The sequence below is a fragment of the Gasterosteus aculeatus genome, chromosome 1 (assembly GCF_964276395.1).
Source record: "Gasterosteus aculeatus chromosome 1, fGasAcu3.hap1.1, whole genome shotgun sequence".
NCBI lineage: Eukaryota > Metazoa > Chordata > Actinopteri > Perciformes > Gasterosteidae > Gasterosteus > Gasterosteus aculeatus.
This window is the reverse complement of record NC_135688.1, coordinates 17790622-17812079: the sequence shown is the minus strand read 5'-3', so window position 1 is coordinate 17812079 and position 21458 is coordinate 17790622. Positions and strand designations below refer to the sequence as shown.

Here is a 21458-nt window from a genome sequence, read left to right as displayed (position 1 = left end):
AAAGGGTGATCAGATAGTATCAGTATATAAGGAGCTTTTTCACACAGTTGGACTAAAATGATTTTATACTTCTTATACCACATACACCAAGAATAAAATATAGCGGTGATACTTTCATATTTTGGGAATAGTTTACTGCTCAGCATGCGGGAGAATCATGTTTTTGGAAAGACTCTTTTTCAGGCAGGAAAGGACTTCTAAACGCTGGGACAGCTGGGCATAACCAAATCATCTGGTTATGTCTTACATAACACACACAGTTTAGGAATTATTTGGCCAACTGACCTTTTGTGTTATAAGTATTCTATAACACAATAATACAGTGGATTGAAATGTGGATTCAGTAACGGTTTGGTCTTAAATGTCTCGGATGTTGTGCCAGGGCCTTAAATAACCAGATAATTCTTAAAAAGAAAACATTTTTTCACAGCACAGTGAAATATAATCATTGCCTTTAGTAAGGACCATAAGGACGGTTAAACATTAAGTATGTGCTTTGCAGTTTTGTAGTTCTGCTTAGTTCAAGTATAGTTTTGTGTAACTGTTGTAAGATTTTACACATTTAATAACAGGAGCTGGACTCACAAACAACTATCCAAAATGTAAAAGATACATTTTCAGCTGAGCGAATACGCATCCTGAGAGGAAATAAAGAACTCCACTTCCCTACTCTCTATACATATGTTAATAGCCAATATATGAGTAAAAGACAAGTAAAAACATCGTAATTCAAATGAGATAATCCTTTATTAGTCCCACAGGGGGGAAATTAGCAGGATAGTGTTAACTGGATAGTTAACTGGATAGTGCAGCAAAAAACATCAGCAGGAAAAAAAGGACATTAAAACTATACAATAAAAGTTGTGTTAAATCATAAAAAAATAAACTAGAACGACAATATGATCTGATCGATACACATGATTGCATACCTAAACCTAATACCTATATTCAAGGACCGGACTGCACACAAAGATTGTGTTCACATTTGACTGCAGTGGCACATTGAATGTGTTTTTTTGCAGGACTATATATTAAAGCTAAAACATCCATCCATGACTTTGACTGTATCTGTTGTTGTTCAGCAGGACAGAAGCTGGCGCTCACAAAGAGAACCGGAGCTCAGCGGCCCCCATGTCACGTGACAGGGGTAGCGCTTACTTTGCGGCAGGTGACGTAACAGGGAAAACGAAATCCGCTGCTGTTAGCACTGAATTGAAGTGCTGAAGTTTTTCGACTTTCCCATTTTCTCGGTCTTCCTTCAACATCGGAGCGGGGACACGGACGATGGACAATAGCGGGAAAGAGAAGGAAGCTATGGCGTTAGTGGCCGAGGCTGAAAAGAAAATGAAATCGTCGCAGTCGTTTTTCGGGGCGATGTTTGGGTGAGTGTGTCCGTTAGCTGCTGTTTAGCTACATTCTGTCAAAGCTAAAAGGCCAACTAAGCGGAAGGTGGTTAGCTGAGAACTTAAGGGAACACTAAATAGGAAGGCAGGACAGAAATCAAAGGGCAATCACTTCAGCAACTGGCATGTCTCTCGCGTTGGGTTGTTGTTGTTGGTAAATGGTATGCGAGTGTGACCCATGCTACAGTTTAGCTCTACGTAACGTTAGCGTTGTCTTTGCTCCCATCAATGCGAAAGAAAAGACAATGGTCTGAAATGTCTAACCACCGCATTGGACGAGGCTCACAAGTGCTGCAATGTCTCAATTACACCAAGTACTACAGAGTTTATAGTTTTATCCAAACGATCAGTGTAGCATCATTGCACGTACGTGTAAAGCGTGGTGTCGCTGCTTTAGCGCCCTCCACCGGGGAACTCCTGCGTGGTCACGCGGGCTGTTGACGCAGATCACGTGAGCACCACGCTTGTTTACAATCGCAGAGTGGAACGGGGAGTGTGTTTGTGTGACGTGTTAAGCCTTCACCCACCGACATTAGTGAGAATGGATGTAGCAGTCCAAAAACAGTTTGTTACTAAATTAGGTTTCTTAACTTAGAAACATACATCTCTGCCCACGGTTATAAAAAAAAAAGACAAAATATTGTTGAGATCAATAAAGTGTAGTAATCAGTTACATAAACAGAATATAATTGGACGATATATAATGTGATTAAGTCATGTATGTTCTCTCTCTTTATAAAGAAATAAAATCTAGTAAACCATGATAACCTAAAAACACTTGGATGGTATGATTTGGAATGGGATGCAACATAGTATACGGTGCATTTTAATAACAAATGCATAAGATCATATTCCATCACTCCGTCTATCAATGTTTCACTGCCGAGTTATGAATTTTGACAATGTAAAAAATGTTCAAATAGTTGATAATTACTTTCTGAACTTCTTTGGATAGTTTTAGCAGAATGATCAGTTAAAGCCTCTCTGTCATTCCAAATAATGTCGTCTTGACACTATCAATATCTAGTTATTGGCTAATATAAGACATGATATTTGTCAATTTGACTCAGCAATTTGCCTGCCTATGAGTTTTAACTAAGCATGTGCCCTTTCACACAGGGGTTCCTCCAAGACTGAAGAGGCCTGTGACATGTATGTGAGGGCGGCCAACATGTACAAAATGGCCAAAAATTGGTGTGGTAAGAATAATACTGAGAAAAACGATGCAATGAATGTCCCTTTACTTGGTCAGTTTACATTCGTCTTAAGAAATAACTTTTTCCTTTCAGCCGCAGGAAACGCATTCTCCCAAGCAGCTCACCTGCACCTACAGATGCAGAGCAAGCACGACGCGGCGACTAACTTCATAGATGCAGGGAATGCCTTCAAAAAAGCGGATCCACAAGGTGATCATTACTCGCCACCCCCCGCAGGAATTCATGCATTTACTGCATTATTTACAGCCCTTCCCGCAGTGCTGTTAGAACATGGGGATGTGGACAATTGAAAAAGTGGCATCAAGACCAGTGGTCAGCCTTTACTCTGGCACATGAAATCAGTCAAATGAACTGGGTTGATGTTGGATATTTTTGTCTGAATACAATAATTACATTATATTTTTCAACAGAGGCCATAAACTGCCTAAATCGAGCCATTGAGATTTACACTGATATGGTGAGTGGACTAACGGGGGATTCTTTCTTTAAATTCTCAAGATCACATAACCTTTGTATTCCCACTCATATTCTTTTCCTTTTGTAATAGGGGCGCTTCACTATTGCAGCGAAACATCACATCACTATTGCAGAAATATATGAGACTGAGATGGTGGACATCGAAAAGGTCAGATTTCTCAGATGTTTCATGTTCATTATTGCACGTTTTCATTTCATTTGAAGGCAGATTCTTGCTGCTATTTCTACAGCTGATAATGTTTTGAAGTGTCATTTCCTGTAAAGCTCTGTTTACCTTGTTTCAAAATGCCATCCAATTTCTATTCCAGGCCATTGCTCATTATGAACAAGCTGCAGATTATTACAAAGGGGAAGAATCTACCAGGTGACTATTTTAGATTAGCAATATTTTCTCTTTTAAGGTGATGTTTTAGTCTTTTAAAAAAAAATACAAATACAATCTATATCTTCAGATCTTTCTTTTAATATTGTGAGTTTTAGTTACTTGGTGGTCCTTGACCCTTTCCCTGTGAATACACGTGTACTAAGAAGCTTCCTGCTTCTTTTTTCAAATGTATTTATATTCTTTTCAGTTCAGCAAACAAGTGCCTTCTGAAAGTAGCGACCTACGCAGCTCAGCTGGAGCAGTACCCGAAAGCCATCGAGATCTATGAACAGGTCGGATAATGCTCGTCAGCAGCCTTCACACCAACCTGTCATTCGGTCGCTTGCGGTAACAACAGCAACATGAATTGTCATTTCAGGTTGGAACCTACGCGATGGACAGTACACTCCTGAAATACAGTGCCAAGGATCACTTCTTCAAGGCGGCGCTCTGTCACTTCTCTGTAGACATGCTGAATGCAAAAGTAGGGCCGCGAGCGCTGGAATTTGTGTACGGCAAGCATAACACAAGCCACTGTCCTAACATTCATCCTCCCGTCCCCCAGCTTGCTGTGCAGAAGTATGAAGAGATGTTTCCAGCCTTTTCAGACTCGCGGGAATGCAAGCTGTTGAAGGTATTCTTTGGCGTTATATTTGAGTTAAAATCCACAAACAAACAGAGCCAAGCGCTGAGTGATCATCTAGATATAGACAGCTGTTAAAGTAAACAGTTAATGACTTGCCTCTATGGAAAACAAGATCCTCGTGATTAGATGTTCCCCCAAAATAATTTCACCCCATCAGCGCAATATTACATAAGCACAAGTACAGTTTAATCCCACCTACGACAATTCCAACTGGAGTAAGAAAGCCATGCTGGGGTTTTATGAAGCCAAATCCAGGTCAAACGTCTTGATCATTTGAAAAACTAGTGTGAACCTGAAAGTTTAAGATTTGGTCTTTGGACATTGAAAACTACAACGATGTATGTGTCTATTGGCAGCCTTTCTGTTGTACATCATTTGTCTTTCTATCCAACCAGAAACTTCTCGATGCCTATGAAGAGCAGAACGTGGAGGCCTACACCGACTCGGTGAGTGGACGGTCTCCTTTCAGCAGGAAGTTTGTTTGAAAATCCTTGACCAACAGCAGTGTGCGACAGTGTTTGGGAGTCAATGGACACAGAGACAGAGGCCTGTGGAGGAGTGGCAAGCGGCAAAATAAAATAAATTGTGTTACAGTCTAAATACTGACTGTGTACATACACTCAATGTATGGAATTTGTGGGGAATTTAGTCAATAATTACCGCTCCGTTGCAGGTGAAGGAATTCGACACTATTTCCCGGCTGGACCAGTGGCTCACTACCATGCTTCTCCGTATCAAGAAAACCATACAGGAAGATGAGAGCGACCTTCGCTGACCCCCCAACCCGCTCGTGACCTCAAGCCCTCTGCAACCGATTTTCTGTTTCGCCTGGAGCCTCTCACTTCTCTTCTAGCAGCAATCTCAATTGTTGAACCCTTAACCCCTTATATTCCCTCTCAGATGCTGTTTCTTTCCCACCATCTGCAGAATTTGTTCTTTCCTCTTTTAATCCGCTCAGCTCTAAAAATGATTCTCCTCTAGGAATGAATACTATGTTATTTGCTTATTGTTATGATCCAGGTATTGGCCCAATACAAAATAATAATACCAGCACGGTTATGAAATAAAGGGTTTCTTTCATTTTTCTTGTCAAAAAACGTTTGAGGATGCCAATTCAATAACACAGATCAAATGTTTTCCGGAACGCGTTGGAGAATTATTCTAATTTACCAAATTCCAAAAAGCACAAACATTGGTCTTTGGTACTTTTGCGTGCTCGAAGCATACAGGTCATATCAGGACACCTCTAATCTAACAGCACTGCATAGCAGCAGCAGAGCTCCTCTTCCAGCCTGGAGGACGGAGGAAGAGCTTCTGAGGTGATTCCACAGAAAATGCCCACTTTGCCTTATTCTGCCTAGTTCTCAGGATGTGAGGATTAACTAACAAAATGATGCTTTTTAGAAGCATTATCCATTCCTTTGCTGAAAACCTTTTGGCAGGTTTGGGGAAGATGAACACAGGAACAGGCTTTTCCCACAGCATAGGAGTCTGCGCTTTCATGTTGTTTTGTGTGATTGTATCATATCTGCTTTTGTCCTGTCATAAGTCAACAGGCTGGGAAAAGGTCTGCACGAGAAGCAATACGTCAGCTTTTTTGATCCAAACACTGTGCTCATTTACCCTCCTGGTGATTTTGCCAAGAGACAATTGGTCTTAAATAATTTGTGCGTCTTTCATGTTTTCTGTCATGCGTCTGAATAAATCTGTCTCTGATGTAACCCATTCTGAGCGCGGCCTCCAACTGCCTATTCCTCTGTTTTCATACGGTCACCTGATCCAATGGTCAGACCTGCACCTACATGTACTTTTTCACCAAAATTCCAGTATAGAAGTGCACCTGTCAGAAGGCTCCTGCTTAATAATAATAATAATAATAATATTACTGTTCCGTCATGCTTTTCTTCCAGGATCAGTAGGTATTTGCATATACAGTAGACTTGGACTTTAAACTTGTATTATTTTTATTTTGAACTCCAGTTTAACAACCAGAATCTGTAGCTCGGTGTGCTTGATTGTAGTCTTTGCTGGTCGATCAAATTTTTACATTTTGAATACATTAAGAACTATGCAAAAAGATTCATATACAAACACAAGGTATTCACATATGCACATTTGTTTTTTTTCAGCCTGTTGTTTTTCACTCCGGAGTGAATGTCTTTTCATATACAGCCTTTCTTTTGTATAACATAATGTTTGTGAAATGAAATGAACGTGGATTCAGAAGAACAATAGACGTTTCGTTCCTCCCTCCTGGGCGCGGCCTCCACCTACCTGCTCCACTTAATCGCAATCTTAAACTTCCTGCTTTCTACTTCGTTTCTCTTCATGGATTTCAGACATAATTGCTTCAGCTTGTGTTCCGTTATCTTCTGTTCAGTAAGTATTTTTTACACACATTTTATTAATCTTTTAAAGGGGTTTTCATGCCGCTCCGGTGTCTTTATTGTACTTGTTGGTCTTTGCCGGTTGATTTTTTCATTTTTTTACGAATGTTGATGGATGAAAGAAAAATCGTGGAAGGGTTGAATATTAAACTCAGGGGTTCCATTACCTATCCGAAAATTGCGATATAAGGTGTCGTCCATTCGTGAATATCAGGCCATTCGTATGTAGCATTTCAAAATTCAATCTCATTCATGAACCAACTTCTGTTCAATTTCTGATTAGATTTGAAAGGAAATGGAACATCGTTACATATTAATTCCACTTCATGTTGATAGTTAACTACCTCCAAGTGTCACTGAAGGATAATGACGACATTCTGATTCTGCATTTCAAAATAAAAGCCAAATGTCCTTCACGAGCCAAATTAAAGCCCTTCAAAATGTCATACAAGAGCCAACTTTCTTCAAAATCTGATTCTTTATCTTTCCGTTCAATTTTAGATTATATTTTAAAGGAAATAATCAATAGGTACGTAATAATTGAAAATATCGGAAGTTAAACAGAAGTTGGCTTAGGAATGACATTTTGACGGGCTTTTATCTCGAAATGCTAAATCAGAACGTGCTGATTATCCCTGAGTCGCACCTTGAGCCACACACATCGCTCTCCTTCAGCTTGAGGCTACTTCCTCCTGGCTCTGTAAAACGAAACAAAACGTAAAATTAGTATATAAACACACAACAAAACAAAGGGAGCAAAGCAAGTTTGTTTGTGTATTTATTCTCAAGGTTTGTAATGTTACTGACTTAGAAAGTGATATTGTAGGTTCATAACTTCACTTTGATCCATTTCTGTTCTTAAAATGAAGTATAAACTATCTATAAAACCGTCACAGCCTCAGTAGGATATTAGCCAGCCTCTAAAGTGTGAAAGTTAAGGTATTAAAGTGATTTTCACTGATAACTCAGACGAGCTGACTACAAGCGAGCTCCTGGCAACGTGAGCCGCTCGTTGTGTATCTGTTATAAATGTGTGTTGGTACATTGATGTTCATAAGAAGCAGTACATGAATCCAGGGGGGCGGAGGAGGTCAAGTGAGGAGGGCTGTATGGGGGGCAGCAGGACAGAGTAACGTTATAACTAAGAGCAGTTTCTTCTCACGTCTTATGTGTTTTTAAAAACAGGACATTGGTTACCAACGTCAAGTAACTTAAGCTAATTTATAAACTGAGATGTGATATTATAATATGGTGAATTCTATTAATTAACGTTACACTTAAAAGTGAACTCTTTCCCACTGTTAGCTCACTTGCCCCCGTCCAAATTAAGTCCTCGACGCCCCGCTAACCCTTTGGGCAGCAAAGGATAGATCAGATGTGTCCTCCAAATAGGCTCCTAGAGGACTGCGTCCCTCGGCCACGTTCGGGTGGAGCCGACAGAATGGGACAGCCCACTACAGCCAATAAATCCCAGTCTCCTAATAAAAGAAAATCAGTTTTGGTCCAAAAGGTGGCGGTGGTGTGCGGCTCCATCGGGAAAGTGCCCACAGGTTTGCTTTATTTCTTTGTGGCACGAGCGAGTTAAGTTATAGGAACAAATAGGATAGTTCAGTAGATGGCGATCCATAATGTTTGGTGTGCAGCGTTCTTATCTTTAGTTTTCCTTTTTCTTTAGTCAGTTAGTTCAGGTTTAAGAGATGTCATTTGTTTTACATGCTTATCAACCTGGTTCTTGACCAATAATTTTACTTTTTAAAGTTATCTGGAACCAAATAGTATCATCTGCCCCTTAGGTTGTTGTGTCATTTACTCTTTTCTTTTGGCAGGTACATTAAATCTGTCATCTGCTGCCAGTCTGTGTAACCTGAGGAAAACACCACCTTGAGCCAATGAAGCGTATTCAAACCTTTAGTGCTTTGGTTGCCTCCGTCACCTTATTTCTGATCTTCTTCTACTCGGCCATAAACCTAGAGACAACCTACAGTCTCAGGGAGGGACCTGCGAACCTCCTGAAGCATCCTACCCTCCAGGTCCACATCAGAGATGGTAAATCACAAGCATCCAACCAGGGGAGAGTCATCATTCTTCCACCGGCTGTCCTCAATGTGTCTGTTTTGAACGGCCTCAGACACACCATCCCTCAAAATGGAGCCTACTGGAACCGCCTGCTGTACTCTGTCTTCAAGAATCTGGACAAGGGAGTAAATCCTTTCGGACACAACTCAGATTGGTCTCTGTGCAGGCATCTGAAAAACAATATGCACGACTTTCCCTCCTACCCTTTCTTATTTCAGGACTTTTTGCAGGGGATGAACTGCAGTTCGCCTCCAGTCCTGCTCAATCAACCCAACAAGTGCCGCTCTGGCGAAGGGAAGGACGACCATCAGACCGTTCTGCTTTTTACCATCAAGTCAACTCCTAGAAACTTTGAGCAGAGACAGGCGGTGCGGGAGACCTGGGGTGGAGAAGGCGTGTATCAGAGTGGACTGAGGGTTCGCACAGTGTTTCTGCTGGGTAGTTCCCCACCGGAGGACCCTGACCTCAGCTCTCTGTTGGCATTTGAAGCGAGACAATTTGGGGACCTGCTGCAGTGGGACTTCCATGAATCCCTCTTGAACCTGACACTTAAAATGAACATGTTCATCCAGTGGACGGTGAAATACTGTCCTGAAGCGTCCTTTGTGTTCAGTGGCGACGATGATGTATTCGTCAACACACCAACACTACTCAGCTACCTGCAGTCTCTGGAGCCTTCGAAGGCCTCTCGGTTGTATGCTGGACAAGTCATAAGCCAAGCAACTCCCCTCAGGGACCCTAAAAACAAATACTACATTCCCCTGGGCTTCTATGACGGCCCGTACCCTGCTTATGCCGGTGGAGGAGGTTTTATTATCTCTGGAGCGTTGATGCAAGGCCTATATTCAGCTTCAAGCGCCATTCCCTTCTTTCCCATTGACGATGTGTACGCTGGGATGTGCTTGAAGGCTTTAGGGGTTTCTCCTGAACACCACAACGACTTTAGGACTTTTGACATCAAGGATCAGGACCGTGAAAACCTCTGTATAATTAAGAAACTTATTCTGATTCACCGGCGCTCCCCACAGCAAATCAAGAGGTTATGGAAGGGCATTCACAACCCATTGCTGACTTGTTGAACAGGACTGGTGACAATCGAATCATTGCAGAAGGAAAGGTAATCGAGGGTTTTCCAGTAATTCTGAAATCTTGAACGGACTACATAGGGAGCAGTTTCCTGCACTGGTATGAGTCATACCAGGACTGTTTTTCATGATGAGAAATTAGAAGTGTAGTAATCAGCATTTTAAGTAGTAATTTCTCCGATGATTTTGTCAAGAGATAATTGGTCTTAAATAATTCGGACGTCTTTCATGTTTGCTGTCATGCGTTTGAATAAACCTGTCTCTGATGTAACCCATTCTGAGCGCGGCCTCCAACTACCTGTTCCTCTGTTTTCATACGGTCACCTGATCCAATGTTCAGACCTGCACCTACATGTACTTTTTAATCTTGCCAAAATTCCAGTATAGAAGTGCACCTGTCAGAAGGCTCTTGCTTATTATTATTATTATTATTATTATTACTGTTCCGTCATGCTTTTCTTCCAGGATCAGTAGGTATTTGCATATACAGTAGACTTGGACTTTAAACTTGTATTATTTTTATTTTGAACTCCAGTTTAACAACCAGAATCTGTAGCTCGGTGTGCTTGATTGTAGTCTTTGCTGGTCGATCAAATATTTACATTTTGAATACATTAAGAACTATGCAAAAAGATTCATATACAAACACAAGGTATTCACATATGCACATTTGTTTTTTTCAGCCTGTTGTTTTTCACTCCGGAGTGAATGTCTTTTCATATACAGCCTTTCTTATGTATAACATAATGTTTGTGAAATGAAATGAACGTGGATTCAGAAGAACAATAGACGTTTCGTTCCTCCCTCCTGGGCGTGGCCTCCACCTACCTGCTCCACTTAATCGCAATCTTAAACTTCCTGCTTTCTACTTCGTTTCTCCTCATGGATTTCAGACATAATCGCTTCAGCTTGTGTTTCGTTATCTTCTGTTCAGTAAGTATTTTTTACACACATTTTATTAATCTTTTAAAGGGGTTTTCATGCCGCTCCGGTGTCTTTATTGTACTTGTTGGTCTTTGCCGGTTGATTTTTTCATTTTTTTACGAATGTTGATGGATGAAAGAAAAATCGTGGAAGGGTTGAATATTAAACCCAGGGGTTCCATTACCTATCCGAAAATTGCGATATAAGGTGTCGTCCATTCGTGAATATCAGGCCATTCGTATGTAGCATTTCAAAATTCAATCTCATGAATGAACCAACTTCTGTTCAATTTCTGATTAGATTTGAAAGGAAATAGAACATCGTTACATATTAATTCCACTTCATGTTGATAGTTAACTACCTCCAAGTGTCACTGAAGGATAATGACGACATTCTGATTCTGCATTTCAAAATAAAAGCCAAATGTCCTTCACGAGCCAAATTAAAGCCCTTCAAAATGTCATACAAGAGCCAACTTTCTTCAAAATCTCATTCTTTATCTTTCCGTTCAATTTTAGATTATATTTTAAAGGAAATAATCAATAGGTACGTAATAATTGAAAATATCGGAAGTTAAACAGAAGTTGGCTTAGGAATGACATTTTGACGGGCTTTTATCTCGAAATGCTAAATCAGAACGTGCTGATTATCCCTGAGTCGCACCTTGAGCCACACACATCGCTCTCCTTCAGCTTGAGGCTACTTCCTCCTGGCTCTGTAAAACGAAACAAAACGTAAAATTAGTATATAAACACACAACAAAACAAAGGGAGCAAAGCAAGTTTGTTTGTGTATTTATTCTCAAGGTTTGTAATGTTACTGACTTAGAAAGTGATATTGTAGGTTCATAACTTCACTTTGATCCATTTCTGTTCTTAAAATGAAGTATAAACTATCTATAAAACCGTCACAGCCTCAGTAGGATATTAGCCAGCCTCTAAAGTGTGAAAGTTAAGGTATTAAAGTGATTTTCACTGATAACTCAGACGAGCTGACTACAGGCGAGCTCCTGGCAACGTGAGCCGCTCGTTGTGTATCTGTTATAAATGTGTGTTGGTACATTGATGTTCATAAGAAGCAGTACATGAATCCAGGGGGGCGGAGGAGGTCAAGTGAGGAGGGCTGTATGGGGGGCAGCAGGACAGAGTAACGTTATAACTAAGAGCAGTTTCTTCTCACGTCTTATGTGTTTTTAAAAACAGGACATTGGTTACCAACGTCAAGTAACTTAAGATAATTTATAAACTGAGATGTGATATTATAATATGGTGAATTCTATTAATTAACGTTACACTTAAAAGTGAACTCTTTCCCACTGTTAGCTCACTTGCCCCCGTCCAAATTAAGTCCTCGACGCCCCGCTAACCCTTTGGGCAGCAAAGGATAGATCAGATGTGTCCTCCAAATAGGCTCCTAGAGGACTGCGTCCCTCGGCCACGTTCGGGTGGAGCCGACAGAATGGGACAGCCCACTACAGCCAATAAATCCCAGTCTCCTAATAAAAGAAAATCAGTTTTGGTCCAAAAGGTGGCGGTGGTGTGCGGCTCCATCGGGAAAGTGCCCACAGGTTTGCCTTATTTCTTTGTGGCACGAGCGAGTTAAGTTATAGGAACAAATAGGATAGTTCAGTAGATGGCGATCCATAATGTTTGGTGTGCAGCGTTCTTATCTTTAGTTTTCCTTTTTCTTTAGTCAGTTAGTTCAGGTTTAAGAGATGTCATTTGTTTTACATGCTTATCAACCTGGTTCTTGACCAATAATTTTACTTTTTAAAGTTATCTGGAACCAAATAGTATCATCTGCCCCTTAGGTTGTTGTGTCATTTACTCTTTTCTTTTGGCAGGTACATTAAATCTGTCATCTGCTGCCAGTCTGTGTAACCTGAGGAAAACACCACCTTGAGCCAATGAAGCGTATTCAAACCTTTAGTGCTTTGGTTGCCTCCGTCACCTTATTTCTGATCTTCTTCTACTCGGCCATAAACCTAGAGACAACCTACAGTCTCAGGGAGGGACCTGCGAACCTCCTGAAGCATCCTACCCTCCAGGTCCACATCAGAGATGGTAAATCACAAGCATCCAACCAGGGGAGAGTCATCATTCTTCCACCGGCTGTCCTCAATGTGTCTGTTTTGGACGGCCTCAGACACACCATCCCTCAAAATGGAGCCTACTGGAACCGCCTGCTGTACTCTGTCTTCAAGAATCTGGACAAGGGAGTAAATCCTTTCGGACACAACTCAGATTGGTCTCTGTGCAGGCATCTGAAAAACAATATGCACGACTTTCCCTCCTACCCTTTCTTATTTCAGGACTTTTTGCAGGGGATGAACTGCAGTTCGCCTCCAGTCCTGCTCAATCAACCCAACAAGTGCCGCTCTGGCGAAGGGAAGGACGACCATCAGACCGTTCTGCTTTTTACCATCAAGTCAACTCCTAGAAACTTTGAGCAGAGACAGGCGGTGCGGGAGACCTGGGGTGGAGAAGGCGTGTATCAGAGTGGACTGAGGGTTCGCACAGTGTTTCTGCTGGGTAGTTCCCCACCGGAGGACCCTGACCTCAGCTCTCTGTTGGCATTTGAAGCGAGACAATTTGGGGACCTGCTGCAGTGGGACTTCCATGAATCCCTCTTGAACCTGACACTTAAAATGAACATGTTCATCCAGTGGACGGTGAAATACTGTCCTGAAGCGTCCTTTGTGTTCAGTGGCGACGATGATGTATTCGTCAACACACCAACACTACTCAGCTACCTGCAGTCTTTGGAGCCTTCGAAGGCCTCTCGGTTGTATGCTGGACAAGTCATAAGCCAAGCAACTCCCCTCAGGGACCCTAAAAACAAATACTACATTCCCCTGAGCTTCTATGACGGCCCGTACCCTGCTTATGCCGGTGGAGGAGGTTTTATTATCTCTGGAGCGTTGATGCAAGGCCTATATTCAGCTTCAAGCGCCATTCCCTTCTTTCCCATTGACGATGTGTACGCTGGGATGTGCTTGAAGGCTTTAGGGGTTTCTCCTGAACACCACAACGACTTTAGGACTTTTGACATCAAGGATCAGGACCGTGAAAACCTCTGTATAATTAAGAAACTTATTCTGATTCACCGGCGCTCCCCACAGCAAATCAAAAAGTTATGGAAGGGCATTCACAACCCATTGCTGACTTGTTGAACAGGACTGGTGACAATCGAATCATTGCAGAAGGAAAGGTAATCGAGGGTTTTCCAGTAATTCTGAAATCTTGAACGGACTACATAGGGAGCAGTTTCCTGCACTGGTATGAGTCATACCAGGACTGTTTTTCATGATGAGAAATTAGAAGTGTAGTAATCAGCATTTTAAGTAGTAATTTCTCCTGGTGATTTTGTCAAGAGATAATTGGTCTTAAATAATTTGGACGTCTTTCATGTTTGCTGTCATGCGTTTGAATAAACCTGTCTCTGATGTAACCCATTCTGAGCGCGGCCTCCAACTACCTGTTCCTCTGTTTTCATACGGTCACCTGATCCAATGTTCAGACCTGCACCTACATGTACTTTTTAATCTTGCCAAAATTCCAGTATAGAAGTGCACCTGTCAGAAGGCTCTTGCTTATTATTATTATTATTATTATTACTGTTCCGTCATGCTTTTCTTCCAGGATCAGTAGGTATTTGCATATACAGTAGACTTGGACTTTAAACTTGTATTATTTTTATTTTGAACTCCAGTTTAACAACCAGAATCTGTAGCTCGGTGTGCTTGATTGTAGTCTTTGCTGGTCGATCAAATATTTACATTTTGAATACATTAAGAACTCTGCATAAACATTCATATACAAACACAAGGTATTCACATATGCACATTTGTTTTTTTTCAGCCTGTTGTTTTTCACTCCGGAGTGAATGTCTTTTCATATACAGCCTTTCTTATGTATAACATAATTTTTTTCAATAAACATGAATAGGTGCCTACAAAGAAATTAACGTGGATTCATTCATTCTGTAAAGTTCTCATAAGTGAGTAGCCAGATTCGAGGTAAGAAAACATAACCCTTTTAGAAGCATCGTTTATTAATTGAATGGTGATTTAGTTTTTAGACAAACTGCCTGTTCCACCTGGCCGCATGTTCACAACATGTATCACTGACAGAATTCCGTCGAAGAAAAAAAAATTGGCCTGCAAACTAATTGCTTGGGTTTTGCACCTGATCACCCGGCTGTAAAATCTGAAGCTTCCTGGTCTCTTTTTCGTTCCTCTTCAGCAATTCCAGACATTTTCGCTTCAGCTCGTGATCCGTCATCTTGGGTTCAGTAAGTATTTTTTTACACATTTGATTCATCGTTCAAAGAGTTTTGCATGCCGCTCCGGTGTCTTTATTGTGCTCGTTGGTCTTTGCCGGTTGACTTTATTTTTTTTTTACGAATGTTGATGAACATTCGTGAAACACGAATTAAATATTAAACCCGGGGGTTCCATTACTTCGCAGAAAATTGCGATAAAGGGTGTCGTCCATTCTTGTTGGTGCCTTTTAGATCCCTCCGGTGTGTTATTTGTCCTGCTGTCGAACGACTCACGCAAAGGCGAGTTCCTCCTCATTCAACTCCAAAGAACTGGTGCATCTCAAAGGTAACGGAGCGGAGTACCTTTTTTTGCAAGACCAAATCCCCTGCAGCACGTTCAGACCGCGCCAGGACATTTCGACTTCAACAGTAAATCCCGGTCTCTCATTGGAAGCAGATCAGTTTTGTTCTAAAAAAGTGGTGGTGCGGCTCCATCAGGGAAAGTGCCGGCAGGTTTGCCTTATGTCTTTGTGCAGGAACCCGTTAAGCTATAGCAAGATATGGTAAGATAGTTCAGTAAATGGCAATCCATAATGATTGGTGCAGCGTTCTTATCGTTAGGTTTCCCTCTTCTTTAGTCATTTTGTTCAGGTTTAAAAGATGTAATTTAGCAAACCTGGCTCTTGAACATTACTTTTTAAAGTTATCATCTGCCCCTTAGGTTGTTGTGTCATGTACTCTTTTCTTTTGGCAGGTACATTGAATCTGTCATCTGCTGCCTGTGTAACCTGAGGAAAACACCACCTTGAGCCAATGAAGCGTATTCACACCTTCAGCGCTTTGGTGGCCTTCGTCACCTTATTTCTGATCTTCTACTCGACCATAAACCTAGAGACAACCTACAGTCTCAGAGAGGGACCTGCAAACCGTCTGAACCATCCTACCCTCCAGGTCCACATCAGAGATGGTAAATCACAAGCATCCAACCAGGGGAGAGTCATCATTCTTCCACCGGCTGTCCTCAATGTGTCTGTTTTGGACGGCCTCAGACACACCATCCCTCAAAATGGAGCCTACTGGAACCGCCTGCTGTACTCAGTCTTCAGAAATCCTTTCGGACACAACTCAAATTGGTCTCTGTGCAGGCAGACGAATCAAGAGCATCTGCGAACCAATATGCACGACTTTCCCTCCTACCCTTTCTTATTTCAGGACTTTTTGCAGGGGATGAACTGCAGTTCGCCTCCAGTCCTGCTCAATCAACCCAACAAGTGCCGCTCTGGCGAAGGGAAGGACGACCATCAGACCTTTCTGCTTGTTACCATCAAGTCAACTCCTAGAAACTTTGAGCAGAGACAGGCGGTGCGGGAGACCTGGGGTGGAGAAGGCGTGTATCAGAGTGGACTGAGGGTTCGCACTGTGTTTCTGCTGGGTAGTTCCCCACCGGAGGACCCTGACCTCAGCTCTCTGTTGGCATTTGAAGCGAGACAATTTGGGGACCTGCTGCAGTGGGACTTCCATGAATCCCTCTTGAACCTGACACTTAAAATGAACATGTTCATCCAGTGGACGGTGAAATACTGTCCTGAAGCGTCCTTTGTGTTCAGTGGCGACGATGATGTATTCGTCAACACACCAACACTACTCAGCTACCTGCAGTCTCTGGAGCCTTCGAAGGCCTCTCGGTTGTATGCTGGACAAGTCATAAGCCAAGCAACTCCCCTCAGGGACTCTAAAAACAAATACTACATTCCCCTGAGCTTCTATGACGGCCCGTACCCTGCTTATGCCGGTGGAGGAGGTTTTATTATCTCTGGAGCGTTGATGCAAGGCCTATATTCAGCTTCAAGCGCCATTCCCTTCTTTCCTATGGACGACGTGTACGCTGGGATGTGCTTGAAGGCTTTAGGGGTTTCTCCTGAACACCACAACGACTTTAGGACTTTTGACATCAAGGATCAGGACCGTGAAAACCTCTGTATAATTAAGAAACTTATTCTGATTCACCGGCGCTCCCCACAGCAAATCAAAAAGTTATGGAAGGGCATTCACAACCCATTGCTGACTTGTTGAACAGGACTGGTGATCAAGAGATGCAGTTACCAAAAAGAAAAAACGTTTGCGCCACATCGGAGCACTGCAGAAGGAATGTAATTGAGGGTTTTCTACTACTTAAACTCTTGTATGGACTACATATACAATTGTGTTCCTGCACTGCTATGAGTCATTGGCCTCATACCAGGACGGTCTTTCATGATGGGGTACAGCCTGTGTGTTCAGCATTTTTAAGTTGGATTTTTCTCCAAGTGAAATGTCTTTAGATCCAATTAGCCGAACTTCCTTTTTTTTGGAATAAAAAAAAAAAACATGTTTTCAAAGTTCAGTTTATTCTTCACAAAACACCAAAGATGTGACATCTAACATCTAATATTTGAGCAGGAATAGATTTTTAAATATTAAAGTTCTATAGCAAGTTATTTAGGCACCTCGATGATGCACAAGGAAGCCTGTAAACTACCATAATCACTGCAGCGGACAGGAAAAGGAAAAATAAAAGGTTTTTTGTATTGAAACTGCACCAGCTGCTTTTGCTACACTTAAAGAAATTGACCTTGTAATCCCTCTGATACAAATATGATTTAGCATTTAGAGGAGTTTAACTTGGGACAGTAGCTGTTAACTTAAGGCACCACACCCGTAGGCATGAAGTACAATAGATGTTGAAAGCGCAATCTTTCCACCTTGGCAAAGAAATGACACGTCATATCAAATCTATACTTTTATGAATACAGTGAAAGTGTGCAACAGTTAATCCAATTTTCAACCCTCCAAAAACTCAACTCTTTTCATCCTGTGAATGAAGTTATTTCTCATACAGGTCAAGTGGGTAGTGCTCTTTGTACTGCTTCACATGCCTCCACATGGACTCTCGCTGTTTTTTCAGATTAGGCGTCATCTCCTGGTACACGTCGGTAAACATCAGCTCCACATTCGGCTTGAGGCGTTTCTCGGCATTCTCGAATGCCTCCATCACCGTCTTGCGAGACTGCTTCCGCCAGCTCCTCTCGTCGTCCTCGCTCCACCAGTTCCGAGCCGTCATATAATGTCTCAGCCTGGAGATTGGATGGTCCTGCTTGTCCCAGTAGTTCACCTCGTCCACCGACCGGTAGGCCGAGCTGTCGTCACTTGTGCTGTGGTGGCCGATTCTGAGGAATGAGCGGAATTGTTAATTACTTCAGCATTTTAGAGAGCATGTTTTCTTGTCAAGAAAAAACATTGTGTTCTTTTGTTAATACTAAGATTCTGTCAATCTGCTCAATTGAATTTGAATGCTTCCCAAATATGTACTTTTCATTGCCAGATACAACATAGAGGTGGATATTTAACACTGAACTCATTCTTCTGGGACAATGTGTTTTTCAGGGATGTCGCTTAAAATGATAGTCGTCATTCCCTTGTTGAAGCCTCTTGCCTTACCCTGTTGGAGCTGTGCAGGAGCTCTTCTCTTCTTTTTGACATTTTAGATTTTGTTTCCATTGAGACAATAACTTGGTCTAAGGTCGTTGCAGTTGCCAACATTAAAATAATTGTTCACTGGGGACGTCAACCCAACTAACCTGTAGGTCATCGCCTCAATGAGGAAGGGCTGGTTCTCGGCCACGGCTCTGCGGCGGGCCTCCTTAGTAGCATTGTACACGGCGAACACGTCGTTGCCATCGACGCGGATGGACAGCATGCCGTACCCCGGACCGCGAGCGGCTGTTCAAGCAGAGAAGGAACCACAAGTGTGTTTATTGGAGCCACTCAAGACTTAAATCGGAGCCTGCGCGAAACCCTGCGCCGAGGCTTCTTACCGATGCCGTCTCCCCTGTACTGCTCGTTGGTGGGGGTGGAGATGGCGTAGCCGTTGTTACGACAGAAGAATATCAGTGGGCACTCCAGGGTGGCAGAGAAGTTGAAGCCGGCGTGCGCGTCCCCTTCGCTGGCAGCTCCCTCGCCAAAGTAACAGATCACGGCGCGGTTCATGTTCTCTCTCTTGAGGGCGTATGCAGCACCGGCCGCTGAATAGGACACATAGAACATACAAATGTACATTTACAGGTGTGTAGTCTGAAGGACAGGGTTAACGCACGCACGCACTCATACACAAGTGTACACCTCACCCTGAGGAATCTGTGTGGCCAGAGGAGACGAGATGGTGACAAAGTTCAGATCTTTGGAGCCATAGTGCACAGGCATCTGCCGGCCCTTGCCGAGGTCGTCAGCGTTGGCGTAGCACTGAGCCATGAACTTGTCCAGAGGAAAACCGCGGTACATCAACACTCCTGCAAACGGTTGACATTTATCACTATGCTATTTTGAAAAACACGTTTGCTGACTGACCTTCTCCTCTGTTTTTTATACATTTTCTATTTGTGCTGCTGTATGAAATGGGATCCCAAAAAGATAGATTTCATGATTTTTCTTGATGGCCGAAGGACTGAATGCAGGCAGTGCTGTCTGAAGGATAATCTGTTTGCCTCAGACGTCACCAGTCCGGAGTATTGAGCACTGAAGCAATCAATGGCGCACTTCATTATCAAAACCGTGTAAAGTCAAAAAAAAGAAAAAAACATGCTGTTCCATACTCACCAGCTTCTCTGTATTGACCAAAGACTATGTCGCTTGGGTCGAGGGCAGCAGCACTACCAATATGCGTGCCCTCTTCACCATAGTTGGTCATGTAGAAGGAGATGCGACCCTGTAAGAGAAACAAGTTAACATGCTGTCACAACAATTTTTTAGCGATTACCTTTTTAACCACGACATTCAAGCAGAAAAACTAACCTGTCTCTGTGACTCATAAAGGATGCGGTCCATTGTGTTCAACAGAGTCATCTTTTGATAAAAGTTCAGGACTGTCTCTTTGGGGAGCTGATGAGGGAACAAACACAGAAAAACAACCCAGCTATGAACTAAGTGGATAGCATGGGGACACTTAATAACCTGGGGCACAGGTCAGCTGATCGTACCTGAGGGTCCTGAGAGGGGTTGATGATATTGCCTTGTCTGTCCATCACCCGGTACACCGGGATGCCAGAGATGACATTGGGCTGGATGAACTCAAGCTGATCCACAAACTCAGCTGAGGCTCCTGGGAATTGTGGTTTTTCCAGTGATGAGTCAAAGGGTTGCTGCCGGTGCACGCCCTAGAAGAATACAATGCAAGCATTGTGTGTCATCAACAACTCGCTAAAAATAGACACCACAAAGGCCAATTCAGATGCATCTCAACAGTGACATCTAGAGAAAGAGAATGTGGGTTGAGCCCGAACGGGAACCTGACCTTTTCCTGGGTGTCAAATAACCAAAAATATTTTACTGGAATATTGCTTAGTTTCCTGCAACAGTTGTCGTTCACTGATTGTGTGTTTTAACATTTTTTTAGCATTAAACAGCAGATCTGAGGGGTGCTGTCCCAATACTGTACATTATGCATTACTATTTAATCTCCAGAAAACGCACATCTGACGGAGACAGTAGATTGACAGGACAGTAGATTGACAGAAAATATGTCATTACATTTAGAAAAACGTCATATTTACTGCATGTAACCATTACATACAACGGTGTCAACAATTAAATAAATAAAATAAAACATTATACACTTGTTTTTGTGAAAGATACTTCCACCTCCAACCGAACCTGAAGACGGAAGTTGTATCTTTACGCCCCTTAGTTCGACCAATGGGAGCACAGCTAAAATAACGCTTCAGCTAGCTAGCTAGCTGGCTAGCTTATGACGTTTCAGTGACAACAACCAAACAAGGTGCACCAGTGCCAGCCAGACGATTAGGCGTTGAAAGATATCTATTCCAGACATATTGACACCTGCAGGTTGGCGTTCATAGGGACGCTTTAGGTTATCGGTCGATGGTTAACGTAGTAGAACGTAGAAGTTAACGTTACGTTAGTTGCGGTAAGGTCGTCGGCTAACGCAAAGCTAGCTGGCTCTCAACCAATCGCGATAACTAAACAAGCCCAACAACGTGTTGTGAATCCTTGATTGATGACCAACAGCTAAATGTGTCTGGTCCTGGCCTCAAACGGGTCAATTTAAAAGTGTATACCTGCAACTAATCATTTAACGTGACGTCTCCAGTTACGATTTAGGGTCACAATCAGACGACTTCTTCCAATAACCCCGTGGTTGCTAAAACGACCCTTCGTGTTATTAAGCTAGCCGTAGCCGTAACTTAACTTACGTTAACACCAACGTAACGATGTAGCACCCGATCAAACTTACAGCGACTCTGAAGGCTCTGCGTTGGAGCAGCCGTGATGCCTTCGGTCCAGTCGTCTGGCGAGCTGCGTTGAAGCACACTCCGTACATTTTGTTCATGCTCCTCACAGCCGCCGCCATCGGGACAGTTCGCCGCTAGCGTGTTTTCAAGCTGAACGAGGAAAGTTAATCTCGACGGTAGCGAACGAGCAGCAGAACGAGCTAACAGGGAGCGTTTGATCGCCGCACTGACATTGGCTTTCACAATCACATCGGCAGGAAGAATAGCTACAAACAAGTCAAACACAATAACCGTGGCATCCGGTCACACCTTCACAGTAAGAGTCGAGCTGA

General features: G+C 42.6%; 5 protein-coding genes across 6 annotated transcripts; 4 read left to right on the top strand and 1 right to left on the bottom strand.

The window, feature by feature from the left end:
- Positions 1-1070: 1070 nt before the first annotated feature.
- Positions 1071-5832, top strand: napab (N-ethylmaleimide-sensitive factor attachment protein, alpha b). The gene is made up of 11 exons (XM_040177208.2): positions 1071-1382; positions 2523-2602; positions 2693-2809; positions 3031-3077; positions 3168-3245; positions 3406-3461; positions 3670-3754; positions 3841-3945; positions 4027-4095; positions 4503-4553; positions 4781-5832. Exons 1-11 carry the CDS (start codon positions 1285-1287, stop codon positions 4880-4882), a joined length of 888 nt encoding a protein of 295 aa, XP_040033142.1. The 5' UTR covers positions 1071-1284; the 3' UTR covers positions 4883-5832.
- A 535-nt stretch (positions 5833-6367) lies between these two features.
- On the top strand, positions 6368-9930 carry b3gnt2l (UDP-GlcNAc:betaGal beta-1,3-N-acetylglucosaminyltransferase 2, like). The gene is made up of 2 exons (XM_040176880.2): positions 6368-6486; positions 8321-9930. The coding sequence occupies exon 2, from the start codon at positions 8384-8386 to the stop codon at positions 9647-9649; it is 1266 nt and encodes a 421-aa protein (XP_040032814.2). The 5' UTR covers positions 6368-6486; positions 8321-8383; the 3' UTR covers positions 9650-9930.
- A 541-nt stretch (positions 9931-10471) lies between these two features.
- On the top strand, positions 10472-14033 carry LOC144384512 (N-acetyllactosaminide beta-1,3-N-acetylglucosaminyltransferase 2-like). The gene is made up of 2 exons (XM_078083586.1): positions 10472-10588; positions 12423-14033. Exon 2 carries the CDS (start codon positions 12486-12488, stop codon positions 13749-13751), a length of 1266 nt encoding a protein of 421 aa, XP_077939712.1. The 5' UTR covers positions 10472-10588; positions 12423-12485; the 3' UTR covers positions 13752-14033.
- Positions 14034-14676: 643 nt separating this feature from the next.
- LOC120819499 (N-acetyllactosaminide beta-1,3-N-acetylglucosaminyltransferase 2) lies at positions 14677-17220 on the top strand. 2 transcript variants are annotated; one of them, XM_040177005.2, is made up of 3 exons: positions 14677-14872; positions 15095-15188; positions 15597-17220. In XM_040177005.2, the coding sequence occupies exon 3, from the start codon at positions 15656-15658 to the stop codon at positions 16913-16915; it is 1260 nt and encodes a 419-aa protein (XP_040032939.2). In that variant the 5' UTR covers positions 14677-14872; positions 15095-15188; positions 15597-15655; the 3' UTR covers positions 16916-17220. The 2 variants fall into 2 exon arrangements, with proteins under 2 accessions (XP_040032939.2, XP_040033026.2); XM_040177092.2 differs by lacking the exon at positions 15095-15188 and having other exon boundaries at positions 14783-14872.
- On the bottom strand, positions 17211-21444 carry bckdha (branched chain keto acid dehydrogenase E1 subunit alpha). The gene is made up of 8 exons (XM_040176749.2): positions 21129-21444; positions 19855-20031; positions 19670-19756; positions 19475-19583; positions 19006-19167; positions 18697-18903; positions 18460-18601; positions 17211-18048 (listed from the first exon to the last, which is right to left on the bottom strand). The coding sequence occupies exons 1-8, from the start codon at positions 21243-21245 to the stop codon at positions 17706-17708; spliced, it is 1344 nt and encodes a 447-aa protein (XP_040032683.2). The 5' UTR covers positions 21246-21444; the 3' UTR covers positions 17211-17705.
- Positions 21445-21458: the final 14 nt, after the last annotated feature.

Excerpts from the sequence above, each read along its gene's own strand:
- LOC144384512 (XM_078083586.1), top strand. The coding sequence starts at position 12,486 with ATGAAGCGTATTCAAACCTTTAGTGCTTTGGTTGCCTCCGTCACCTTA.
- LOC120819499 (XM_040177005.2), top strand. The coding sequence starts at position 15,656 with ATGAAGCGTATTCACACCTTCAGCGCTTTGGTGGCCTTCGTCACCTTA.
- napab (XM_040177208.2), top strand. The coding sequence starts at position 1,285 with ATGGACAATAGCGGGAAAGAGAAGGAAGCTATGGCGTTAGTGGCCGAG. Across the intron at positions 3,462-3,669 it reads AAAGGGGAAGAATCTACCAG|TTCAGCAAACAAGTGCCTTC; the intron begins GTGACTATTTTA and ends TATTCTTTTCAG. Across the intron at positions 3,946-4,026 it reads TAGACATGCTGAATGCAAAA|CTTGCTGTGCAGAAGTATGA; the intron begins GTAGGGCCGCGA and ends CCCGTCCCCCAG.
- bckdha (XM_040176749.2), bottom strand. The coding sequence starts at position 21,245 with ATGGCGGCGGCTGTGAGGAGCATGAACAAAATGTACGGAGTGTGCTTC. Across the intron at positions 20,032-21,128 it reads GCAGAGCCTTCAGAGTCGCT|GGCGTGCACCGGCAGCAACC; the intron begins GTAAGTTTGATC and ends GTATTCTTCTAG. Across the intron at positions 19,584-19,669 it reads TTTATGAGTCACAGAGACAG|GGTCGCATCTCCTTCTACAT; the intron begins GTTAGTTTTTCT and ends TTTCTCTTACAG.
- b3gnt2l (XM_040176880.2), top strand. The coding sequence starts at position 8,384 with ATGAAGCGTATTCAAACCTTTAGTGCTTTGGTTGCCTCCGTCACCTTA.